At 41.1% G+C, this 22,292-nt stretch overlaps 1 protein-coding gene across 8 annotated transcripts in view; it reads right to left on the bottom strand.

Annotated features, from left to right (window-relative positions):
• Positions 1 to 22,292, bottom strand: part of INPP4A (inositol polyphosphate-4-phosphatase type I A) — a 173,627-nt gene that overhangs the window by 110,922 nt on the left and 40,413 nt on the right. For all 8 annotated transcript variants that reach the window (XM_089693465.1, XM_089693462.1, XM_089693464.1 and 5 more), the window contains exons 2-3: positions 16,439 to 16,506; positions 3,941 to 4,079 (exon numbers count right to left, since the gene is read on the bottom strand). In XM_089693465.1, the coding sequence (XP_089549591.1) occupies positions 3,941 to 4,031 (91 nt within the window). In that variant the 5' untranslated portion in view covers positions 4,032 to 4,079; positions 16,439 to 16,506. The remainder of the gene's footprint in view (positions 1 to 3,940; positions 4,080 to 16,438; positions 16,507 to 22,292) is intronic.

Genomic DNA, 22,292 nt, shown 5'->3' with positions numbered 1-22,292 from the left:
CTTTGAAATCACTGTGGAAAGCCACCTGTATGTACAGGAAGAAGCTTTTAGTGAAATGTTGGGGTTTGGAATTGGCAATAGTCAAAATAAGGATTTAATTGCCAAAGACACTGGTAAACAATTGGGTATGTAGGTACAATGAAAACTCTCTCAGGCATCTGTGCCAGCCATCATATGGACAGACATGGTCACAGGAGACAAATGCTAGAGTTCAGGTCTATGTATTTAGTTAGTTGGAGACATGGTTCTCAAACCTGTCTAGGTCCACTGTTATTGTTGGTAAGCCTCGCATTGTCCTGTAGACATAAAATCATCATTTGATTCAACAAAAAATAAGATCAGCAGACTGTCATCTAATGACTATGGGCACGGTTAGCTACATAATGAGCCAAAGGGTTGATAAGAGAATGTAGAAATTTAGTGTTAAGTCGATCCAGTTATTAAAACCAAAGAGCCAGAACGTGCTTATAAGAATGACAAGTGTTTAAACTGAAATAAATACACATTTCCAAGGTTGAAGGTAGAAAAAACATCAAAATACTGCAGACATTGCTGAGTAACTTGTACTGCTGCATTCCTTTAAAGTCATTTGTAAAAAAGAAACATTATGCACACAAATGTCCCAATACCAGAGACTACAATTTTCACAAACTGTGACAAATATGTTAACACCAGTGCGATTGTCATGTGACTTACTGGTCCGAAGTTGCATGACAAGTTGCATCCCATTACCAGCAATGGCCCAGTTTCTAACAGGTGCTACTCGAGTCGCAGCTGAAAACGGTTCCTGCACTCTTTTTGTGCTGCTTCACTACGACTCGCAAGGACATCTGTTAATGAAGTCTTGTACGAGGTACGGCCAGACAGCTATGATGATAGCCTGCAGAAGCCTAACACTGCACCTGAGATTTGCTGATTGTGCATGCAATGCTCTGCAGACACCTTCAAAAAAATTATACAAATGCACATTTTTTTTTTTACATGCAAAAAATGTGTATTTATTATGAACTTATCCTTCACAGATGACTGTTTAAAATGACCCAGTCTGATGGATAATCATGTGCATAGAGCTAAAAGGTTAAAGATAATGGCAGTATGTGTATAATAGACAGTCTGCTTGTATAAAAGCCACTGTGGATATACTTCTGTACTGCATTGTAAGATGGACACAGCATACCGACTAAGAAGCCCTTACACATTTACAACATACTGTGAATACTTCCATGACTTCATCAGGACAACTTCCAAAGGATTGCTCGTAGCAAGGTTTACACACAGTGCTGAAGAGATTCAACCAATGATATGTCACAGTGTCATTTACAAAAGGTCATCAAAGTAATTCTATACAATGCTCTCTTCTGATATCCAGCCTAATTTAGTCTGCCCTGAAGAATATTCTGATGTCTTACGATTAGTTGGGCAGCACAGTGGCTAAATAGTTAGCTCTTCTGCCCGGCAGTACTAGGGTCGTTGGTTCGAATCCCAGCCATGGCACCTCCTGCCTGGAGCTTGCATGTTCTCCCTGTGCCTGCGTGGGTTTCCTCCGGGTACTCCGGTTTCCTATCACACTCCAAAGACATGCTGGTAGATTAATTGGATCCTGTCTAAATTGTCCCTAGTATGTGTATGTATGAATGTAAGTTAGGGACTTTAGATTGTACACTGCTTGAGAGTTAGGGACTGATGTGAATGTATAATACATATGTAAAGCGCTGCGTAAATTGATGGCGCTATACAAGTACCTGAAATAAATATTAGTTGGGATAAGAAAAAAAAAAAAAAGGAGAGGGTAGAGTGTGTGTGTAGAGTATGTATATTTTTAATTATAGTTGAAGGTATCTCTTCCATTTCTTGAACACTTGAAACAGCGATAAATTAAAACATCCTGAATGTGGTCCTTGAAACGTTCAAAAAATTGCACCAAAACACACATCGTTTTTGCAGTGCTATTATTTGTTAATGGCACCCCAAACACGGGTAGGAATCACATGTTTTGTGACATGCCAAAAACACATGAGGCTCACCGCCAAACAATGCTGTAGGAGCTACTTTGGCATATTTGTTGCATCTAGAGTAGCCCATTCAAGTGAATGGATGGCCCTATGCTGTCATGTGCCAAATGTGGAAAAACACAAACATGTGAACGACATGGTGCGTGGGTGTGAACGCAGCCTAAGCATCTGCAATACATGCACAGATGACAACATTGCCTCTGCTGTAATGAAATTCCAAGAATTGTTGTCTGCACTGCCCTGCCGTTGGGCTTCATAACAGAAAGAAGTGGGGACCTGTAGTCCAACAGGATAGAACTGAGCAGGACTGACAACATTGCTTGGAATTTCATTGCAGCAGAGGGAGCAGGGTCAGCTCGCTACAGTATGTGAAGAATTCTTACTCCAACTGTTGTGATAGTGACTATCCCTTCCCGAGACCTCTATGCCTGAATACAGCAGAGACCATCACAATCTTCATCAAATAGCTGAACTCATCAAACACATGCCATCCACAAATATCTTTTTTGCATGCAGAACACTGTGGCAATAAAATAAGATGCTGTAGACCTGATATACAAGTGTTTTAGGCAGTCAAATATTAGTATTGGCTTTCCTAGCCCCAATGTGTGTCTTGTAGGAGGAAGTATTACAGAAGCCCACACACAGGAAAAATAAATAACCTCACAAGAAGGGAAAAAGAAAATACAGAAAATAACATGTAAAAAAACAAAACAAAAATGCTCCAAGCTGGCAGCATAATAAAAAACAATTACCAGAGAACAACACAGGTTGTATACACAAATACAGCTGTATATACTATGTACTGTGGAGGCTTTACCCATAACAACTTGATAAAAAATAATGTTCTTTACCAAGGAACATATATTCCACATCAATAATTATGCTACTGAAATTGGTGGGTGCTGTAAATTGCCTCTAGCATTATTCCGGTTTCTTCTTGCTGGAGGCTGCCATTTTGCTGAAGCCCAAAGCCACTGAGCAGCAGCAAATGTTTAGTTGTAAGCAGATCAGCCTCTAGATATTTGGCACAGTGCCGATAAATAGAGAGCAACTGAGCATATGCAGAGCAGGGTGAGACGGTGTATTAATGGATTTTAAAAACAGTATAGGTACATATTTTTAATGTTTTACATAGCTATACCTGCAAAAGGGGCCAGCCTAAACAGATCTAGCACGACTTCATTTTCTGATTAAAGTTCCACTTTAATGCAGGCCATAAATTATGCAATTTTCTTTCCTTCCACCACAGTTGGAAGGAAAGAAAATTTCTTGATTTCCCCATCAACACAAGTCAGTGTTGATGGGGGAATCCTTCCCACAGTGCTACTGTGTTCAGCTAGCAGGGAGTCTTCCCTGCCGGCTGAACACAATGATCAGTGTTGCTGGCTATAGCCGGTGGCAGTAATCATTTGGAAAAGACCAAACAGGCTGGTAGTGCACAAGTCGACTGATAGATTGACTTGTGTACAAGCAGGGTGCACATACGTGGATCTAAATTCGCCCAGCCCCTGCTCAATCAACTGAATTTCGATCCATGCATGGCCAGCTTTAGTGTTCACTTGATTAACAACAGTTTCTTTCCTGTACTTTTGTATTTTTAAAGAGAAAACATTTGGAAAATATTATTGCAATGATGTACAAAATTCCAATTCACAAGAGAATCCCACAGGAACGCCATTCGCATTGGAAGATTTCTGCTCCATTCCTGTTCTAGTGGCAACCCAAAATTTGGGATTTTCTTTTAATTCCACTCTCTGTAATAATAGTAAACAGGACACATAGAGATCTGAATCTCCCTTACAGCGACACAGACAGCAATACAAACCGACAGGGGTTCTAATCCCTCTCAACTCTATTCAAAATAAAAAAGCACTTTGTTCCCATTATGTATACTTCATTGCATCCAGAAAATATAAAACACATACCAGCCAATGACAAGCCCAACATTTCAGAGGTGACTTCATAAGTGGAGTGCGGCCTGGCGCCATGGCGAGGACTGCGTTGTCTTGTTGACATTTCGACATGAGGAGGGCACAGAAGTGACTTGGTTTAAATGTATAGGCCCTAAAAGATAGACAAACAGATAAAGAAATTGCTAAAAACAGTCATTACAACAACTGGCAAGGAAAACTTGCACTGCAGTATAAACGTATACACAAGTTCATTTCATTTGTTTTTTTTATGATCCTTTACTTATATCATGGCATTCTGCAGTGCTGTACGGCAGGGGAATATATGAAGATTATTAATAATACAAGATGTAATACAGTGAAGAACAGAAGTATTTGAACACCCTGCGATTTTGCAAGTTCTCCCACTTAGAAATCATGGAGGGGTCTGAAATTCACATTGTAGGTGCATTCCCACTCTGAGAGACAGAAATTAAAAAAAAATTCAGGAAATTCACAATTTTGATACAAAAATTTGGTACAGAAGCCTTTGTTTGCAATTACAGAGGTCAAACGTTTCCTGTAGTTCTTGACCAGGTTTGCACACACTGCAACAGGGATTTTGGCCCACTCCTCCACACAGATCTCCTCTAGATCTGTCAGGTTTCGAGGCTGTCGCTGAGCAACACGGAGTTTCAGCTCCCTCCAAAGATGTTCTATTGGATTTAGGGCTGGAGACTGGCTAGGCCACTCCAGAACCTTGATATGCTTCTTACAGAGCCACTCCTTGGTTATCCTGGCTGTGTGCTTCAGGTCGTTGTCATGTTGGAAGACCTAGCCATGACCCATCTTCAATGCTCTGACTAAGGGAAGTAGGTTGTTGCTCAAAATCTCACAATAAATGGCCCCATTCATTCTCTCCTTAATACAGTGCAGTCGTCCTGTCCCCTTCGCAGAAAAGCACCCCCAAAGCATAATGTTACCACCCCCATGCTTCACAGTAGGGATGGTGTTCTTGGGATGCATCTCATCCTTCTTTTTCCTCCAAACACGACGAGTGAAGTTTAGACCAAAAAGTTCTACTTTGGTCTCATCTGACCACATGACTTTCTCCCATGCCTCCTCTGGATCATCCAGATGGTCATTGGCAAACTTCAGACGGGCCTGGACATGTGATGACTTGAGCAGGGGAACCTTCCGTGCAGTGCATGATTTGAAACCATGACGGCGTAGTGTTCTACCAAAAGTGACGTTTGAAACTGTGGTCCCAACTCTCTTCATGTTATTGACCAGCTCCTCCCTTGTAGTTCTGGGCTGATTCCTCACCTTTCTTATCATCAGTGATACCCCACGAGGTGAGATCTTGCATGGAGCCCCAGACCGAGGGAGACTGACAGTCGTCTTTAGCCTCTTCCATTTTCTAACAATTGCTCCAACAGTTGATCTATTTTCACCAAGCTGCTTGGCAATTGCCCCGTAGCCCTTTCCAGCCTTGTGGAGGTCCACAATTTTGTCTCTGGTGTCTTTTGACATCTCTTTGGTCTTGCCCATGGTAGTAGTTGGCGTCTGACTGACTGTGGGGTGGACAGGTGTCTTTAAAGAGCTCAGACAGGTGCTACTAAGTTAGATTAATGAGTGGAGTAGAGGTGGACTTTTTAAAGGCACAGTAAAAGGTCTTTGAGAGCCAGAATTCTTGCTATTTCTTAGGTGTTCAAATACTTATGTTCAGCAGTGCAAGACAAAAAAATTCTTTAAAAATCATACAATGTGATTTCCTGAATGTTTTTTTTAAATTCTGTCTCTCAGAGTGGGAATGCACCTACAATGTGAATTTCAGACCCCTCCATGATTTCTAAGTGGGAGAACTTGCCAAATTGCAGGATGTTCAAATACTTCCGTTCCTCACTGTATTTTAAAACACTGGACATCTGTAAATGGCATCTTACTCAAACATACATGTAAAAGAGAAGGCAACACATTTCTTACAAAAGCTTCTCATAAAAAGTCCTCCACTAAAAAGTAACACTTGATTTTCCGTGAAAGTACTATAGATTATAACCTAAAACTAGACATACAGCCACACCCAGCTTATCTTTCTATTATAGAACCCCAGACACAGAGCTCCAGATGATTTCTTGCTGATACTGTACAGAGATGATGAAGAATGGGGTCAGGAGAGGTAATACATTCATCTATAACAAAAACATACACATCCTGCTACTGAAATACCCATCTAGGATTTAGCCTAGTCAAGTTTCTCCAGCGATTGCTTCCCATCACTGCTTCTAATGTTACTGTTAGCAATCCAAGATCCTCTAAGAACAATAAGGGCTTGTATACACATGCACTGATCTCTGAACAGCAATGGATCGTTTTTCAGAGGGTGTTTGACAAGCAGTGAGGAGGCATTATATTGATGACATGGCCCCATTCAGTTTTAATAGTTGCATTTGACAAGTACTGCCCACTAACCGCAACGGGGGATTTAAAATATGCTGAGCATTGCAGCTGCTGCATGTGTACATCCCTGTCTTCTGCTTTGCAGCAGAAGGGGGAGCGGGTGAAAAGTGCAGTAAAAATGCAGCTCAGCTGTGTGGTTTTACTGCCCCTCCTTCCCAAAGTGTTAACATTGCTCAAGACAGGTATAGTACAGAAGAAAAATAACAATGGATCTTTCAGAGCTTTGCCCAAACAGTAGAACTTCAAAAGATAAATATAGTTTTACTTACAATAATAAATCTTCAAGAGTGTTTCTGCATTTGCTGTCAAATTGGGAGAGTGTCTACTTTACATTTGTTACATGTTTCCATTAACCACTTGCCTACCGGGCACTTATACCCTCTTCCTGACCAGGCCAATTTTCAGCTTTCAGCGCTGTCGCGGTCATGCAACATTGTACCCATATGAAAATTTAAAAAAAAATTTCACACAAATAGAGCTTCTTTTGGTGGTATTTACTCGTCGCTGGGTATTTTATTTTTTGTGCTATAAACAAAAAGTGCAAAATATTTGAAAAAAAAAAAAAAGTTTTTCGTTGTTTCTATTATAAAATTTTGCAAACAGGTAATTTTTCTCCTTCACTGATGTGCATTGATGAGGCTGCACTGATGGGAACTGACGAGGCGGCACTGACGGGCAGCACTGATGGGCACAGGTGGGTGGCACTGGCGGGCACAGGTGGGTGGCACTGATCATCAGGGCACTGAGAATCAGTGCCGATCCCTCCTCTGAAAGCTGCCGGTTCTTGGCAGTACTTACTTTCATTACGCTGTGACAGCACGAGGAAAGTGCAGCCAATAACCGGCAATTGCATTTCCCCGTGATTAGTGTGTCATTGGACACGGCTGATCACTTGGTAAAAGGACGTTGTGATTGGCCTTTTACCAAATCACGTGATCAGCTGTGTCCGTAGGACAAAGCAATCACGGAGATCGCTGGGGGCACACAGGAGAGCGCGTTCTGGGAGGACATCATAAGATGTCCTCCCAGAACTGGCCGGTAAAAGTGAAGCCGTCATTTGGCCATCTGCAGTTGGCAAGTGGTTAAAGAATATGTAAACACAACATTTCATATTCTTGATATGTGCCTGCTGTACCATGTATTTGTAAGAAAAAGAATCCTGTTCATTTTGTATTGCTTCCTTTGTGTGAAATCCCTGGTGTTCCTGCCAGTTCCTATGCTTTCCTATTAAAAACGGACCACTCTAGGCATGAGAGCACAGCATGGTCAGTTTTCTGGCTGTGCTGAGAGCTAAATCCATTGATCAGGCTTGTGCTGACATGCTCCTCCCCTTTGCACAGCCAATTACTGGAAAGACAAGTGGAGCTGCTGTTTCTCCTCCCCCAGCTCCTTATGCAGCTGCAAACTGAGGGTATGTGATCACTTATTAGAAAAGGGAAAAAATGTATTCATGTTTTGTTTTTTTTTTGTTTTTTTTTACATATACGCAAATGTTTTGCCTTTTGTTTCTATTTTAAACAGAATGGGTTGTTCTACAAGAGCAGGGCTCACATATAGTTTAAGATAGCACACTAAAAAAAATTATTAAAACATTTTTGGTTACCTTTTTAAGTGTCTTTTACTTGCCCAAAATCCTACCAAGCTCTTCCTACTTTGTAATGTTTAGGAAGGGACTGTGGAGTAACATTTAACATAATTAACCCTGTCTGTACTGTACTGGCAGCTGTTCAATATCAGTTGTAAACTAGATTTGAACACTGTCCTAAAGCTGGGTACACAGACTGTTATTGTTTTTGTTCAGCTTGCTGGTTGAACCAAAAAAACGAACAGATTCCTGCATCCCTACAAGTGAGGTGGATGGAGGAATCCTCCCCGCTGTGCTATTGTATTCTGACAGTGCCAACTACAGAAAAGCATACAAATTGACATAAGGCCTTTTCCTCAGGAAAATCTAAAAGGTAAGAAGCATTAACCATTTCCGGTCCGGGTCAATTCAAACATCCCTTTCCTACACGTAAAAAACATTTTTTTTGGCTAGAAAACTACTTGGAACCTCCAACATATTTTTGTTAAGGCCACAGGGAATAAAATGGTGGGATTGCATATTTTTATGTCACATGATATTTGTGCAGTGGTTTTTCAAAAGCACAAAAACACAACAGAATACCCAACTATTTGGTAAAATATAAAAAATTATGTTGCACAAGGTAAATAGATACCAAACATGGCACACTTTAAACTGGGTCCGCCCGTGGAACAGCGCCAAACTATGGTACCTAAAAATCTTCATGGGTGATGTGTTAAAAAGCCTTTACAGGCTACAAGTTTAGAGTTACAGAGGAGGTCTGGCTCTAAAATTATTTCCTTTGCTGTGACGTTCGCAGTGATATCTCACATGTGTGGTGCATTCGTCATTTACATATGTGAGTGGGATCTACATTTGCACGTGAGCACAGGCTTATGGCAGTGCTTTAAATTTTTTTAAAAATATTAATACTTATTTAAAAAAAAGAAACAAAACAATATATATATACACACACACACACACACACACACACACACACACACACACACACACACACACACACACACACACACACACACACACACACACACACACACACACACACACACACACACACATATATATATATATATACACACACACACACACACATATATATATACATACATATATACACACATATATATATATACACACACACACACATACACACATACATATATACATACATACATACACACACACAATTTATCCTTATTCTTTTTTTAATCTTTATCCTTGTGATAGCATGGCCCATGACAGGTCCTCTTCTTGGAGAGATCTGGGGTCTATTAGACCCCATATCTCTCCTTTGCCCTCTAAAGCATCTGATCAAACCAAGATTGTAATGGATTGTTTACATAATATCAAAACTGGAAGTGATGAAATCCTCCTTGCTTCCAGTTTCTGACATCACACAGTGGGGGGCACAACATCAGTTACTCTCACTGTGTCCCAGGAACTGCAAGAGAACGCTTGATAAAGGCAGCAGTGGCAGGAGGAGGTGAGACCCCCTTCTGCTGCCTGTAAAAGTATTCCAGTAGCTTATTAGTATTAGCCACTAAGATTATAAAGGAAACGGACAACACCCCCCCCCCCCCAAAAAAGAAAGATATATCTCTCTGCAGTGATGATCGAGATATCACCCTTCCAATCCAGCTATATACCACCAGTAAAATCAGTCTGTATATGCAGTAAAGAATGCTTGTTATATTGTTATACTCACTGTGGAACCTAAGGGGTTAACCCTCTGCATAGTGAAAAAAGGGTGTTTGATCCTGACTTCTCTGATCCTCCTCTTCTTCCACTGTCCCCAATCCATCTCCTGAGTTTTTTTTCTTGGGAGAGTGCATGTGATCAGCACAGGGCCAATCAGTGCTGTCCAGACAGAGGGTCAAGTGTTGTGCAGCCTAATAGGACAGTCAGGGGCTTTAACTAGTGCTTGGATTGACACAGAGAGGTCAGAAGAATGCTATATACTGCTGATAAGAAAAGGTATTTAGCAGTTTATATTTAATAAAATAATTGCATTTTCATGTTGTGTGTACTGTGGGAGACCAGATATAGTGAATGCAGGGTCCTGGGTTTAGTAAAAAAAACCAAATGTAACTAAATTAAAACAGGTATGGTGTGTATACGGAAACACAAACATAGCAGGGTTTTCTCAAATTTGACTGAAAAAGTGAAAATACACTTTCAGGAGGATCATGACAAATACATTCTTCCTGGATGATAAAGGTTACTGTGCTATTAATAATACTTAACTCAATTACTATAAGTTATTTAGAGCACAGTAAAAAAATAAAAATGTAGGATGGGAGGCAATTAAGGTCACTTGCAAATCTCAATGATGACTCACCAGCAGTAAGGAAACCTGTTATAATTGCCTTCTAGTAGTGTCCTACTTCATGCAGGGGTGGCTAAACACAACCAATTACATCAATTACAATCAATTACAAGTGATGCTTGTTTTTACTTGTGATAACTGGGTCACTTCTCATCTCCCTGCATAAAAAGAGGAGCACTTCTTTAATTGGTTCATGACTGCACCAGTCGACTTTCCATTCTACAAATACATTGTTCAAATAAATGAAAGGAACATTTTTTAGTCAGAGTATAGCATCAAGTCATTTAAACTCCTGGGATATTGATCTGGTCTGTTAAGTAGCAGAGGGGGTTGTTAATCAGTTTCAGCTGCTTTGGTGTTAATTAAATTACCAAGAGGTGGACTAGATGGGTAACAATGAGACGACCCCCAAAACAGGAATGGTTTTACAGGTGGAGGCCACTGTTTTCCCTGCTCACCTTTTCTGACAATTTTTCACTAGTTTTGCATTAGGCTAGGGTTAGTGTCATTACTGGTAGCATGAGGCGATACCTGGACCCTACAGAGGTTGCACAGGCAGTCCCAATCCTCCAGGATGGCATATCAATACCTGCCATTGCCAGAAGGTTTGCTGTGTCTCCCAGCACAGTCTCAAGAGCATTTAGGAGATTCCAAGAGACAGGCAGTTACTCTAGGACCCATCAACAGGACCGGAATCTGCTTCTTTGTGCAAGGAGGAACAGGATGAGCACTGCCAGAGCCCTACAAAATGACCTCCAGCAGGCCACTGGTGTGAATGTCTCTGACCAAACAATCAGAAACAGACTTCATGAGGATGGCTTGAGAGCCCGACATCCTCTAGTGGGCCCGGTTTTCAATGCCCGGCACCATAGAGCTCGATTGCCATTGAACACCAGAATTGTCAGGTCCGCCACTGGCACCCTGTGCTTTTCACAGATGAGAGCAGGTTCGCCCTGAGCACATGACAGACGTGACAAGGTCTAAAGAAGCCATGGAGAACTTTATGCTGCCTGTAACATCGTTCAGCATGACCGTTTTGGTGGTGGGTCAGTGATGGTCTGGGGAGGCATATCCATGGACACACAGACCTCTACAGGCTAGACAATGGCACCCTGACTGCCATTAGGTATCGGGATGAAATTCTTGGACCCATTGTCAGACCCTATCTGGGTTCCTCCTGGTGCATGACAATGTCCGGCCTCATGTGGCAGGAGTATGCAGGATGTTCCTGGAGGATGAAGGACATTGAATGGCCCCCATGCTCGCCTGACCTAAATCCAATAGAACACCTCTGGGATATCATGTTTTGGTCCATCCGACGCCACTAGATTGCACCTCAGACTGTCCAGGAGCTCAGTGATGCCCTGGTCCAGATCTGGGAGGAAATACCTCAGGACACAATCCCTCGTCTCATTAGGAACATGCCCCAACGTTGTCAAGCATGCATACAAGCAGGTGGGGGCCATACAAACTACTAAGTACCATTCTGAGTTGCTGCAATGAAATTTCAGCAAAATGGACTAGCCTGCTGCATAATTTTTTCACTTTGATTTTTGGGGTGTCTTTGAATTCAGTCTTCCTGCAGGTTGATCATTTTCATTTCCATCAAACGATGGGGCATCCTTACGTTCCTAACACATTACCCAGTCCATATCAGTATAGATATCCAGCATGATATTTTTCCCCCTTGAGATCTGATGTATTTTCAAAGCGTTCCTTTAATTTCTTTGAGCAGTGTAGTTCTGGTCTTCTCCACTATTATGCCTCATAAGAAAGGATCAAGGTAAAGTAGCCTATGTACTGCTGTCACCAGGTTCGGACTGGGACAAAAAAAAAAAAAAAGGCCCGGACATTTTAGACTGAGCAGCCCATTTTCTTATTAAACCAGATTACAAATAATGATGTGAATGTACAATATATGTAAAGCGCTGCGTAAAATTGACAGTGCTATATAAGTACCTGTAATAATAAATGACAACTACCTGTTTCTCTGACTTTTTGTAATATTTAGCCTGCTTCAGTCTCTGCAATTTAAACATCATTTGCTCTTGCTCTGACATTTGTGTTGACAGCTCACATGTGTGGTGCGATCACCGTTTACATATGCATGCAGGACCTATTTGCGGGCAAGCACGGGGGAATGGGGCCGCTTTAAAATTTTGTTGTTTTTTTTATTTTATTATTTTTTATTAAATTTTTTTTTTCAAATCAACTTCATTGCTATTACAAGGGATGAACAACATCCCTTGTAATAGCATGGGCCATGACAGGTCTTCTTTTATCTATTAGACTGAGGTCTGAAGAAGGAGTCTACTAAGCATGCTCTGAAACGCAATACTGCCCCCTTCACCTCCTACATCGGACTCTGCTCTCCAAGCCTCATTTTGATGCTCAGGCACATCCTGGGCTCTACTTTCTGATCTTATAGACAGAGTTTGCTGTTGGACGGCTGGAAGTCCCACCTGGATCTTATTACACCACATGATGAATCTTTTTAACTATTTATCCTGTAAGTGCAATTTATCTATAGTTTACTAATAAATTGTCAATACTGCACTTAGAAGGCGCCTTCCTCTCTTTTTCATGTTACTGCATTAGAGCCTTGCTTTCACTCTAAGAAGAGCTGCCTCAGTGTTACTGCTCCCATCCATCCATGATATCCATCTGGCACCTTTATCCTCTAACAAGCGCGCCCTATATAATATACATTTTTTATACATTTTTTTCTGCCATAAAATTGCTCTTAAAAACGCAAAATAGAAGAGTTTTTTTTCTGCCTCTAAACGCGGACCTTAAAATATGCCTCTAAATGACCTAATGTGCATGGACACATAGGATAACATTAGTAGCTTCTACAGGCAAAACGCTAAACTCCTCTAGGAACAGCGGTTTTTTAAGCTAGTGTGCAGAGAGCCTTAAAAATACAACTGATCCGTGACTGATTGGTGTGAAGAGCTACATAGAATATAATGGTCATGCATTTTTCTTCTGCTTTTCATAAAACAAAATTGGAAAAAATTAGTTAGTCCCGTGAAGGCGGAGATTGAGCTCTTCAGTCACTTTTGCAGCAGTTGTTTTCTTATTCTGGGTCACAATACTGCACAATGTCATTTTGTCTCTTTTCATGACCATGTCAACCGCACATATGCTCATCTGGCAACGTTTTCCTTGAAATTGTATATGCCGTCATAACCTTTGATACTGTACCTCGCAACATGGCAAATAAACTGGCAACTTCAGTCACAGAGACACCAGCTAAGCGGCATCAACACTTTGCCCTCTTTGAAGCTCAGTAAGCTCTGACATGACTTCATATTACTAGCATCATACGCAGCAAACGACAAAAGTAAGGCTTCCCACCTGTTAGCTAGGTGTCTCATCATACAGCGGAAGCAAAAGAATGTTATTTCACTTCTGCTTTCAACGCGAAATGGGGTGTACTCTCCGCTATCAGAATACAATAGCTCAGCGGAGGAGATTCCCACATTCACAACACTTGTAAGGATGTGGGAATCGTGTTTTTTTTTTCATTCAACCCGCTGGTTGAACAGAAAAAAAAAAAAAAGTAAACTCCAGGCAGGTGGTGCCACGTTTGGATTCAAACCCTAATGCCCTAGGGTTGCCAGGCGGAAGTGCTAACCATTTAGCCACTGTACTGCCCTACTTAAATGTACTACTTTCAGGTCCCTGCAGTCAACCCCCTGATCATGCATAGGCCCAACAGTGTATCATTATGGGGGCCAGCTGCAAGAACTGGGAGAAGACAGCAGCTATCCTGAAAATGGGCTGTAGAGTACTCTGTGACCTCCTGGGATGCATGACATGAGTATCCCAGGAGGCTGCAGGCAACTGAGGATGTCATTCCTGTCTAGATGAGAATCCCAGACAAAATAATCAAAATAAAACAAAAAATAAAATAAAAGTCAACATTCATACAAAACTCATAAATATTGGTTAGAGTGACCCCTTAATTATTTACACTTTTAAACAGAATGTCATTCCTGCCAGTTCAAGGATTTACATATTCCTAAAAAGAATTTAGTAACCCTAAACAGTTAGGCAGTCCATACATTATTCTTTTTTTTCCTGTTCAAAGAGCAGATTGGACCAAAATAAAATGATCCGACTCCCCATCCACACACTGAACGTGGATGGGGGAATCACTCCTGTTGTGCTATTGTGTTCTGCGGGTGGAAATGATTGTTTGTGCCACCAAACATGAAAAAGCCAACAGGCTGGTTGTACAGAAATCCATTGGTAGATCGACTTTTGAACAACCAGCCTGCTCATGCCTGGATCGAAGTTCCCTTCTGAATCAACTGAATTTGATCCATGTATGGCCCTTAGGGCCGGTTCACACGTGTGTGATGCATTTTTGGCGCACTGTGTTTTTAAACGCTTTTCAGGCACTCTACTGCTGAACTCTATCAGAGCGGGCTTTTGATGAAAGCACATCAGAGTCCTGTATGCTGCATCTTTAATGCGCTCTCTTTAAAAGGTGCATTCTAATAAAGTCCAATGGTGACGCAGCTAAAAACTTGCCGTGAATAAAGTACATGTGAACTGGCCCTTAGGCTTATGCCTAATATACTTAACTGTATCCAACAAGCCCTGTTTGCTATTGTCTTTCTTGTGCTGTATGTTGTAGTAAATATATCCAATTTTTTTCTTTTGGTGGTTTTATATGATGCTGTTACAATCTACAAAGGATATCTTTTACAATAGCATTAAGATTATTTAGAAATATATTTAACTAACGTGCTATACAGCTACCAAGTACCCTTGATGGACTATGTTTTCGGGTGGTGACTCCAGGTAATTGGGAAGACACAAGAGGAAGTTTTCTTGGTAAATTATCTTTTTTCCCCACTAGTACCATCTCCCTTTACAAATGGTTCTTAACAAGCAACAAATTTAAACACACCCTCACTGACCTCTGCAGGTACAGGCAGTGTGCAGCAAATAATCCTCACGCTCAAAGCAAAAACACTAACGTTGTTCAGTAAGCATTAATTCTCGTTCTCCATGCCCTCGCTCCCAGATGACATGCTTTGTATTTACATTAGAGCAGCCTTTCGCAACCTTTACCCCAGAGGTTCCTTTGCAATCATTTTCAAGTCTAGGGGAACCCCTGCTACAAAAAAAAATTAATCAAGCATTAGTGAGAACAATGCATCTTACTTTGATAGACAGTGGAAAGAATGCCCCTCTTATAGTGGTGGTTAAATGCTACCCTTACAGACAACTAAAAATAATATTGGTGTCATGCCACTGGCTCTTCAAAGTGGCAAAAATAGGAACTATTCTGGGACTATCAAATGTAAGATCAATTAGCCACCACTCAAGGAACTGCTAGCAACCTCTGGAGGAAACCTGGCTGAGAATGACAGCATTCAAGATTAAAAGGCTGCAAGGCTGCCGAGATCCTACTGGGAGAGGGAAGCGAAGCTGCTGAAAGTGGAATATCATCCTAAAAAAGAAAGTTGCATTTTATGTCCCCCCCCCCTTCTGACACATTTTTGGGGATACATGGTTTTGACAGGTACCCGCTCCCACTTCCAATTGGATAGCTATGGCAATTCCACTGGAAGTTCTTCCCCCAACCCCCAAATCATAGGTCCCAGAAGGCTGCAGGACCATTGACAAAGTGCAGTACGGCTCACGCATGCGCATCGGGAAGCTGGCTGTGAAGCTGCAAGGAATCACATCCTGCTTCCCACAGTAAACATGCTCGCTCCAGTGACTTGAACACTGGCAAAGAACCGGCCTGGGTGAGGAAGGTGCAGGATTCCTGGACAGGAGAGTGTCCTTTAAGTAAAAAGTCATCAGCTACAGTATTTGTACAGACAGAAGCCTCCTCTTGAAGGGACAGCTTGGGAGACATCAGTGCTTCGGCTGTTAACGTTGAGGATAAACTTCACCATAGTGCCTGAAGTACCAGAGGTTAGTAATGTCTTGATTGCAAAGCTACTTGACTGCCTGTTATGAATATGTAAATAACTGAAGGTCTATAGCCAGGACAGTCACACTTTAATTAGAAATTGTACAATCCTGCTTAAGTATTAAATATGCAGTAACAAAACACAGCATCAGAAAACTCATGCTCAGGTAGCTTTATTTATAGCAAAGCCTGTGTCCCCTGACAGCCACCAGATGTACTCACTGTGCTCATCTTGCATCCGTTTCAGAAAAGTGTTATTTTGCCTTCTTGTCGCCAATCATTTAGCGTAACTGAAAAATACAAAGACAAGCATGTGTGAATAATATAAAGGAAACTATTCCACAAATCCAGCAAAACATTACAGAACATTGGATTATGTTCTATTTTGTAGGGCATATTATGTACACGTGAAAACACTCTGAAAGAAAAAAAAAAAAAAATATATATATATATATATATATATATATATATATATATATATATATATATATATATATAATAATAGTATGTAAAAACCTGTAAAGCTAGAGTACCCTTTCTCAACTTTTTCAACATAGAAGAACCCTTGAAGTAACATTCCAATATCAGGGAAGCCCTGCTAAAAATGACTATCTATGACTGATGATACATTAGTGTGATGGTCAGTGGGAATAATGCTCCTTATACTTGTGGTCACTGAGAAGAATGACCCCTCTTATAGATAGCTATAAAGTTCAATGGTGTTAGTGGAAACTTGTCTGAGAGGGAGACATTTCTCATTGCTCAAGGAACCCCTAGCAACCTCTTGAGGAACCCTAGGGTTCCATGGACCCTGGTTGAGAAACCCTGAGCTAGAGCCACATCTAACTGTACCAATAACTTATATGTTTTTATAGGCAGATTACACATATAAAAGGGTTTTTCACTCAGAACGAACATTCTAGCAGTTATCTGGGCTATATTTAATTGTTCTACGTTTTCTTAGGAGTGGATAGAAAGTCCCTAAAACCATATCCAATAATTATACTGGAAATGACAGAAGCGATCTGTTTGCTAAAAGCAGCGTGGCAGACACGCATTTTTAACAAGGCCGATTAAATATATAAGTATATAATATATAAGTACCTGAAATAAATAAATAAATAAATAGACCTGCCTTTTTCAATGATCAGTCTATCAATTATATATCAAGCACACATCTCTTCCATCTGAGAATACAGAGGTAGAAAGGTTTGTTATGAAAATGCAGTTGAGCTTCTTAGAGCTTGGTCTAGTTCCTCCAGGAGACATGGAAAACCCAAGGCCCACTTGAAAGAATGTTGAAATATTGTCATTAGAAATATTTTCTAGCATACATATGGGCATTTCATTGTCATACTGTAGCTATTACAGCCTTAGATTTTTTTTTTAGGCTTGAAGTACAGCTAAAGGCAATTGTTTTCATTTTGGGTAGAGTAAGGGTTTTTTTTGCCATCTGTCCCATTAGGGAGATTCCCCTGCACTTCCTGTTCCATGGTCAAAACAGGAAGTGAGAGGAAATCCCTCTCAAGTGAGGGAATGCCTGGTTGTCACCCAAACTAGTGTCCCCATTGGAAGATTTACCCTCTATTACAGTTATGGGAACAACCCAAAATTCTGGACTTTCTTTTACTTTCACTCCTAGTGATAATGGTAAACAGGACAAATAATGAGGATAAATCTCCTTAACAGGAGCTCAGGCAGCAATTTTGAGAAAAAAAACAATATTTTTGACTTTTCGCTATTAAACATGTCCAGTAAAAAAAAATCAAATTTAGTCCAAAATGTATTCTGCTACATGTCTTTTCTAAAAAAAAAAAATCCCAATACATGTAAATTAATTGGTTTACGTGAAAGTTATAGCGTCTACAAATGGCGGTATATATACGCTGGGATTTTTTTTTTTATTTTTACTAGTAATGGTGGCGATCAGCAACTTATAGAGAACTGACTTGGTTTCACTGACATCCCCAGTGACACCAGTACAGTGATCAGTGCTAATAAGAAGCACTGACACTAATAATAGCACTGGGCAGGAAGGGGTTAACATGTGGGGCGATCAAAGTGTTAACTGTGTGCTGTTTTACTGTGTGCTATATTAGTGCTTTCCACTGTAAGCACACTGCTTTGCATGACTTTGCTATGCAGAGCCATGCAAAACAGTGTGCAGGAGCTGACGGGAGAGAACTGTATTGTTTACTTACAGTTCTCTCCCTCCGTCGGTAATGCTCCGCAATCACCGTCCGAGACCTGGCGATTGACAGCCGAGGCCGCGAATAGCAGCGTGGGTAGAGCGCGCACGCCCCCTTCCCAGAAATGCGAAATCACGTATAAATTGCACAGGTGATTTTGCGTACCCCTGCCACCCTGTAGCAGTATATTCGCTATAGGGCAGTGGGAAAGTGGTTAACCTACCAGCATGTCTTTGGAGTGTGGGAGGAAAACCACCCAGGCAAAGGAAGAACATGCAAACTCCATGCAGATAGTGTCCTCCAGGGATTAAAAATGAGGATCCCAGTGCTGCATAGCAAAAGTGCTGACCACTAACCACTTACTCAACAATTGTAGATGAATGAACAAGCCCCTGTTACCAGTGCTCAGGCCTAGCAAATGGCTGCTCACAGAGCCAGGACAAGGGGTGGGCAGTAGGGGTGGCTGCCCTGGGCACTGTGGCATCATGTGAGATGTGGGGGCACCACGATGTGATTTGGGGGAGGGGATTTGTGATGGGAGGGGGAATTTGGGGGGGGGGCTGCGACAAGGGGTAAGAATTGTTACAGGAGGGGAAATTTGGGGAGGTATGCTAGGAGTGGTGATTTGGGATGGAGGAAAAAGGATATGTGCTAGAAGTTAGCATTTGGGAGGGATTGTGCTAGAAAAGTAATATTTTAAAGGGGGGGGGGATTTGTACTAGGAGGGGATTTTTTTTTTTAGGGGGAGGGGGCTATGCTAGTAGGGACAATTGGGGAGGGGGATTTGTGCTAGGAGGGGATTTTTTTTTGGGGGGGGGGGGGTTTGTGCTGGAGGAAAGGATTTTTGCTTGGAGGGGAAGAACATTTGTGCTGGGGGGGGGCAAAGATTTGTGGTGGGAGGGAGGATTTCAGCAGGGGGTAGATTTGTACTGGAAGGAAGAATTTAGTGCTCTTTTTCTGGGGGAGTTGGAAAGGAGATGACCTTTTCCCAGCACTGGCTTCTCAGACACCAAGTACTGCATATTGGGAGTCAAGTTCGTTAGTAGCTTTTGAGAGCCGATCACAACTCATCATGCAAAAATAACCGAACGGGCAAGCACGAAAATTTTTCTCGTAAGAGAACAGCTTGAATGTTTTTCGTGCATTTGTCCGATATTCTCATTGTGTGTACTAGGCATTAGACTTTTTTTTTAACAAATATCTTTCACACTATTGAACCAGGCCTATTTATAAAACTGAATGCCTTCTTTCTTCCACAAGTGTTACTTCATTTACATTCAACTGTAGAAGAAATACATAGTGTTGTCTTGCTGCCTCTAACTGCTTGTGATGAATAAAAGTGTGAAAAGAGCTGCAATGTTCATGCATGTTATATTTTACAAATGGAAATGCAAAGTATTATGGGTAGAATCATGCAGCTTGAAAAAAAAAAAAAAAAAAAAATAGGAAGAGGCTTGCAAATTTTTTTTTTAAAGCAGACCATAATATGGACAGGCAATGTGATCTTTCTATTCTAGTCTTGGCACCTTGACTATTTTCGTATGAATACTATACTAATCACAAAAATTGTACATTCTATTATCAAACGAGAAAGATTTTCACTCACGTTCGTCTGAACGGTTGTGATCAGACGTGATCGGACGTCGGAAGCTGTGTACCAACGATTATCGAATAATCGATCTGAAAGCAGCTATTTTTGTCAAATTTTCTCATCGTGTGACTAGGCTTTATGCTCTTCGGTCTCCTTCAGACTTGCTGTGCAAGCTTACCATCCTCTGAAAAGCAATCAGTGCTGGATTGGTTTTCAGAGGGCGGTATACCTACAGCTGGCAGGTGTTCAGGAGATGGCAGTAATAAGCCCTAAATGTTCCTAAAATAACTATAGAAAAAAAAAAGGTTTGTACATAAGATGCCATTAAAGATGATCTGACTCCTTCCTAAATACATTTCAAGAATCTGGATGGAGATGAAGAGGGAAGAAAAACAAAATCCTTATACAAGTACCCTTCTGATTACATGCAGTTTGCAGTCCCATCATATGTCTAGCAAAACCAAAAGAAATTCTGATTACAGAAGCTAAAACACCCTTCCTTCTCCTCCTGGACATTCAAATAACAAAGCCTGGGGCTATGTGTTTGTGAATGACAAGGCAAGGAGTAGATGTAGACATGACTAAAGTGCTGGGGTCTATGAGGCCAGCAGTACTTACATCCGAGTGGGCCAGAAGTACAGTGGGAATTGTAGATAAAAGCGGTAATGTGGCACATATTGCAGAGTTCCCCTTTAAACTTTAACATTTCTAACAGCCTCTGTTTGCAAAAGCAAGGTCACCAGCTCATTTCCCCCCTCCCTTATTTCCTGTGAAGTAATGTGTTCCACCCTGTAGCTGGTATTCTTATCTGTAGCTGGTATTCAAGGCTATATTTTGCACAGTTTAGAAAGTCTTTTGAATGTACAAAAAGTGAAAGAGGAAATATATGCATTGTGCCGTAATTGTTAATATGTACACCCTGTGAGATGTTTTTCAATCCACTTAGCTTTGCAGACATGAGTCTGGATAGGTCAAACCAGGTTTGTTTTCCTCAAGTTCGTGTTCGGAGTTTTACCTGGTATTCCCAAAGTTGCTACTACAGTAGTAATAATAAAGCTTACCTGTAGGTAAAATGAATATCTCATATACGTGCACCATTTGGGACAGCCTTTTTCAACCAGGGTGCTTAGGCACCCTGGGGTGCCTTCTGAGTTCTTCAGGGGTGCCTTGACAAAATGGCTAAAAAGTGCTCAAAAATTGTGTACAAGCCAGTGAGTGGATCAAGCCTGCCTTTTTGTTACACGAAACACAAGGCCACAGGTTTTCATGGTGCAGCATTACAACCGTGGGCACTGTGTGGACCAGCCGCCAGCATCCTATCAACTGCTGACACAGTCATCGGTTGATACAGAGGACATCTGGCACCTGCACAACATCCTTGCGATTCTCCCTCATTCCTCTCTGTTAGCACTGGGGCAGGAGAACAAATGCCAGTATCAGTGTGCAAAAGTGTATTTGCTTTGCATGTATAAATCATCTCAAACATTGGTTGTCCTACATGTGGTGCTGAAGTATATAAAACTGATAGGAGTGCCTCAAAATTGTACATCATTTTAACCACTTGCCCTCCTGAGGATTTACCCTCCTTCCTGACCAGGCCATTTTTTTCGCATTGCGGCGCTGCGTTACTTTAACTGACAATTGCGTGGTCATGCAACACTGCACCCAAATTAAACATACGTCCTCTTTCTCCCACAAATTGCTGTATTTCCGTGGTATTTGATCGCCTGTGTGGTTTTTTTTTTGTGCTATAAAAAAAAAAAAAAAAAAAAGACCAACAATTTTGAGAAAAAAAAAATATTTTTGACTTTTTGCTAATAAACATGTCCAGTAAAAAAATCTAAAATTTCGTCATCAATTTAGGCCAAAATGTATTCTGCTACAGGTCTTTGCTAAAAAATAAAAAAAAAAAAAAGATGGAAGCCCTGTGAATGGTGACAGCGAGCCGCTGGAGGGCTTTGTTTTAAGGCAAGTCCTTCATATTGTGCTGGTATGAGATGCATACTAGCACATTATCACAGTACCTTCCAGGGGATTTGTTTTTTGTTTGCTACCGCTTTAACCTGGCATTAAGATTTGCCTAATGTAGAACAAAGTATACATGATGGGGTGGAGTGGCTTTTTAGGGAATACAGGACTACTTGAACGCCTGAGAGTTGGGCTTTATGTCGCACTTAAATGACCTACTTAGCTATACATCCATACAACTCTGTAGGAAAGTAATGTTGTACAGCAAGTCTGACCAGAGTCTGACTCTAAGTGTTTGTACTCTAAAAATCTCACACACTTAAATATT

This window comes from Staurois parvus, unplaced genomic scaffold, assembly GCF_062004578.1.
Source record: "Staurois parvus isolate SC_StPar_1 unplaced genomic scaffold, SC_StPar_1.0 ptg000634l, whole genome shotgun sequence".
Taxonomy (NCBI): Eukaryota; Metazoa; Chordata; class Amphibia; order Anura; family Ranidae; genus Staurois; species Staurois parvus.
The sequence above is the reverse complement of the archived record's forward strand: the minus strand, read 5'-3'. Positions and strand labels throughout refer to the sequence as shown.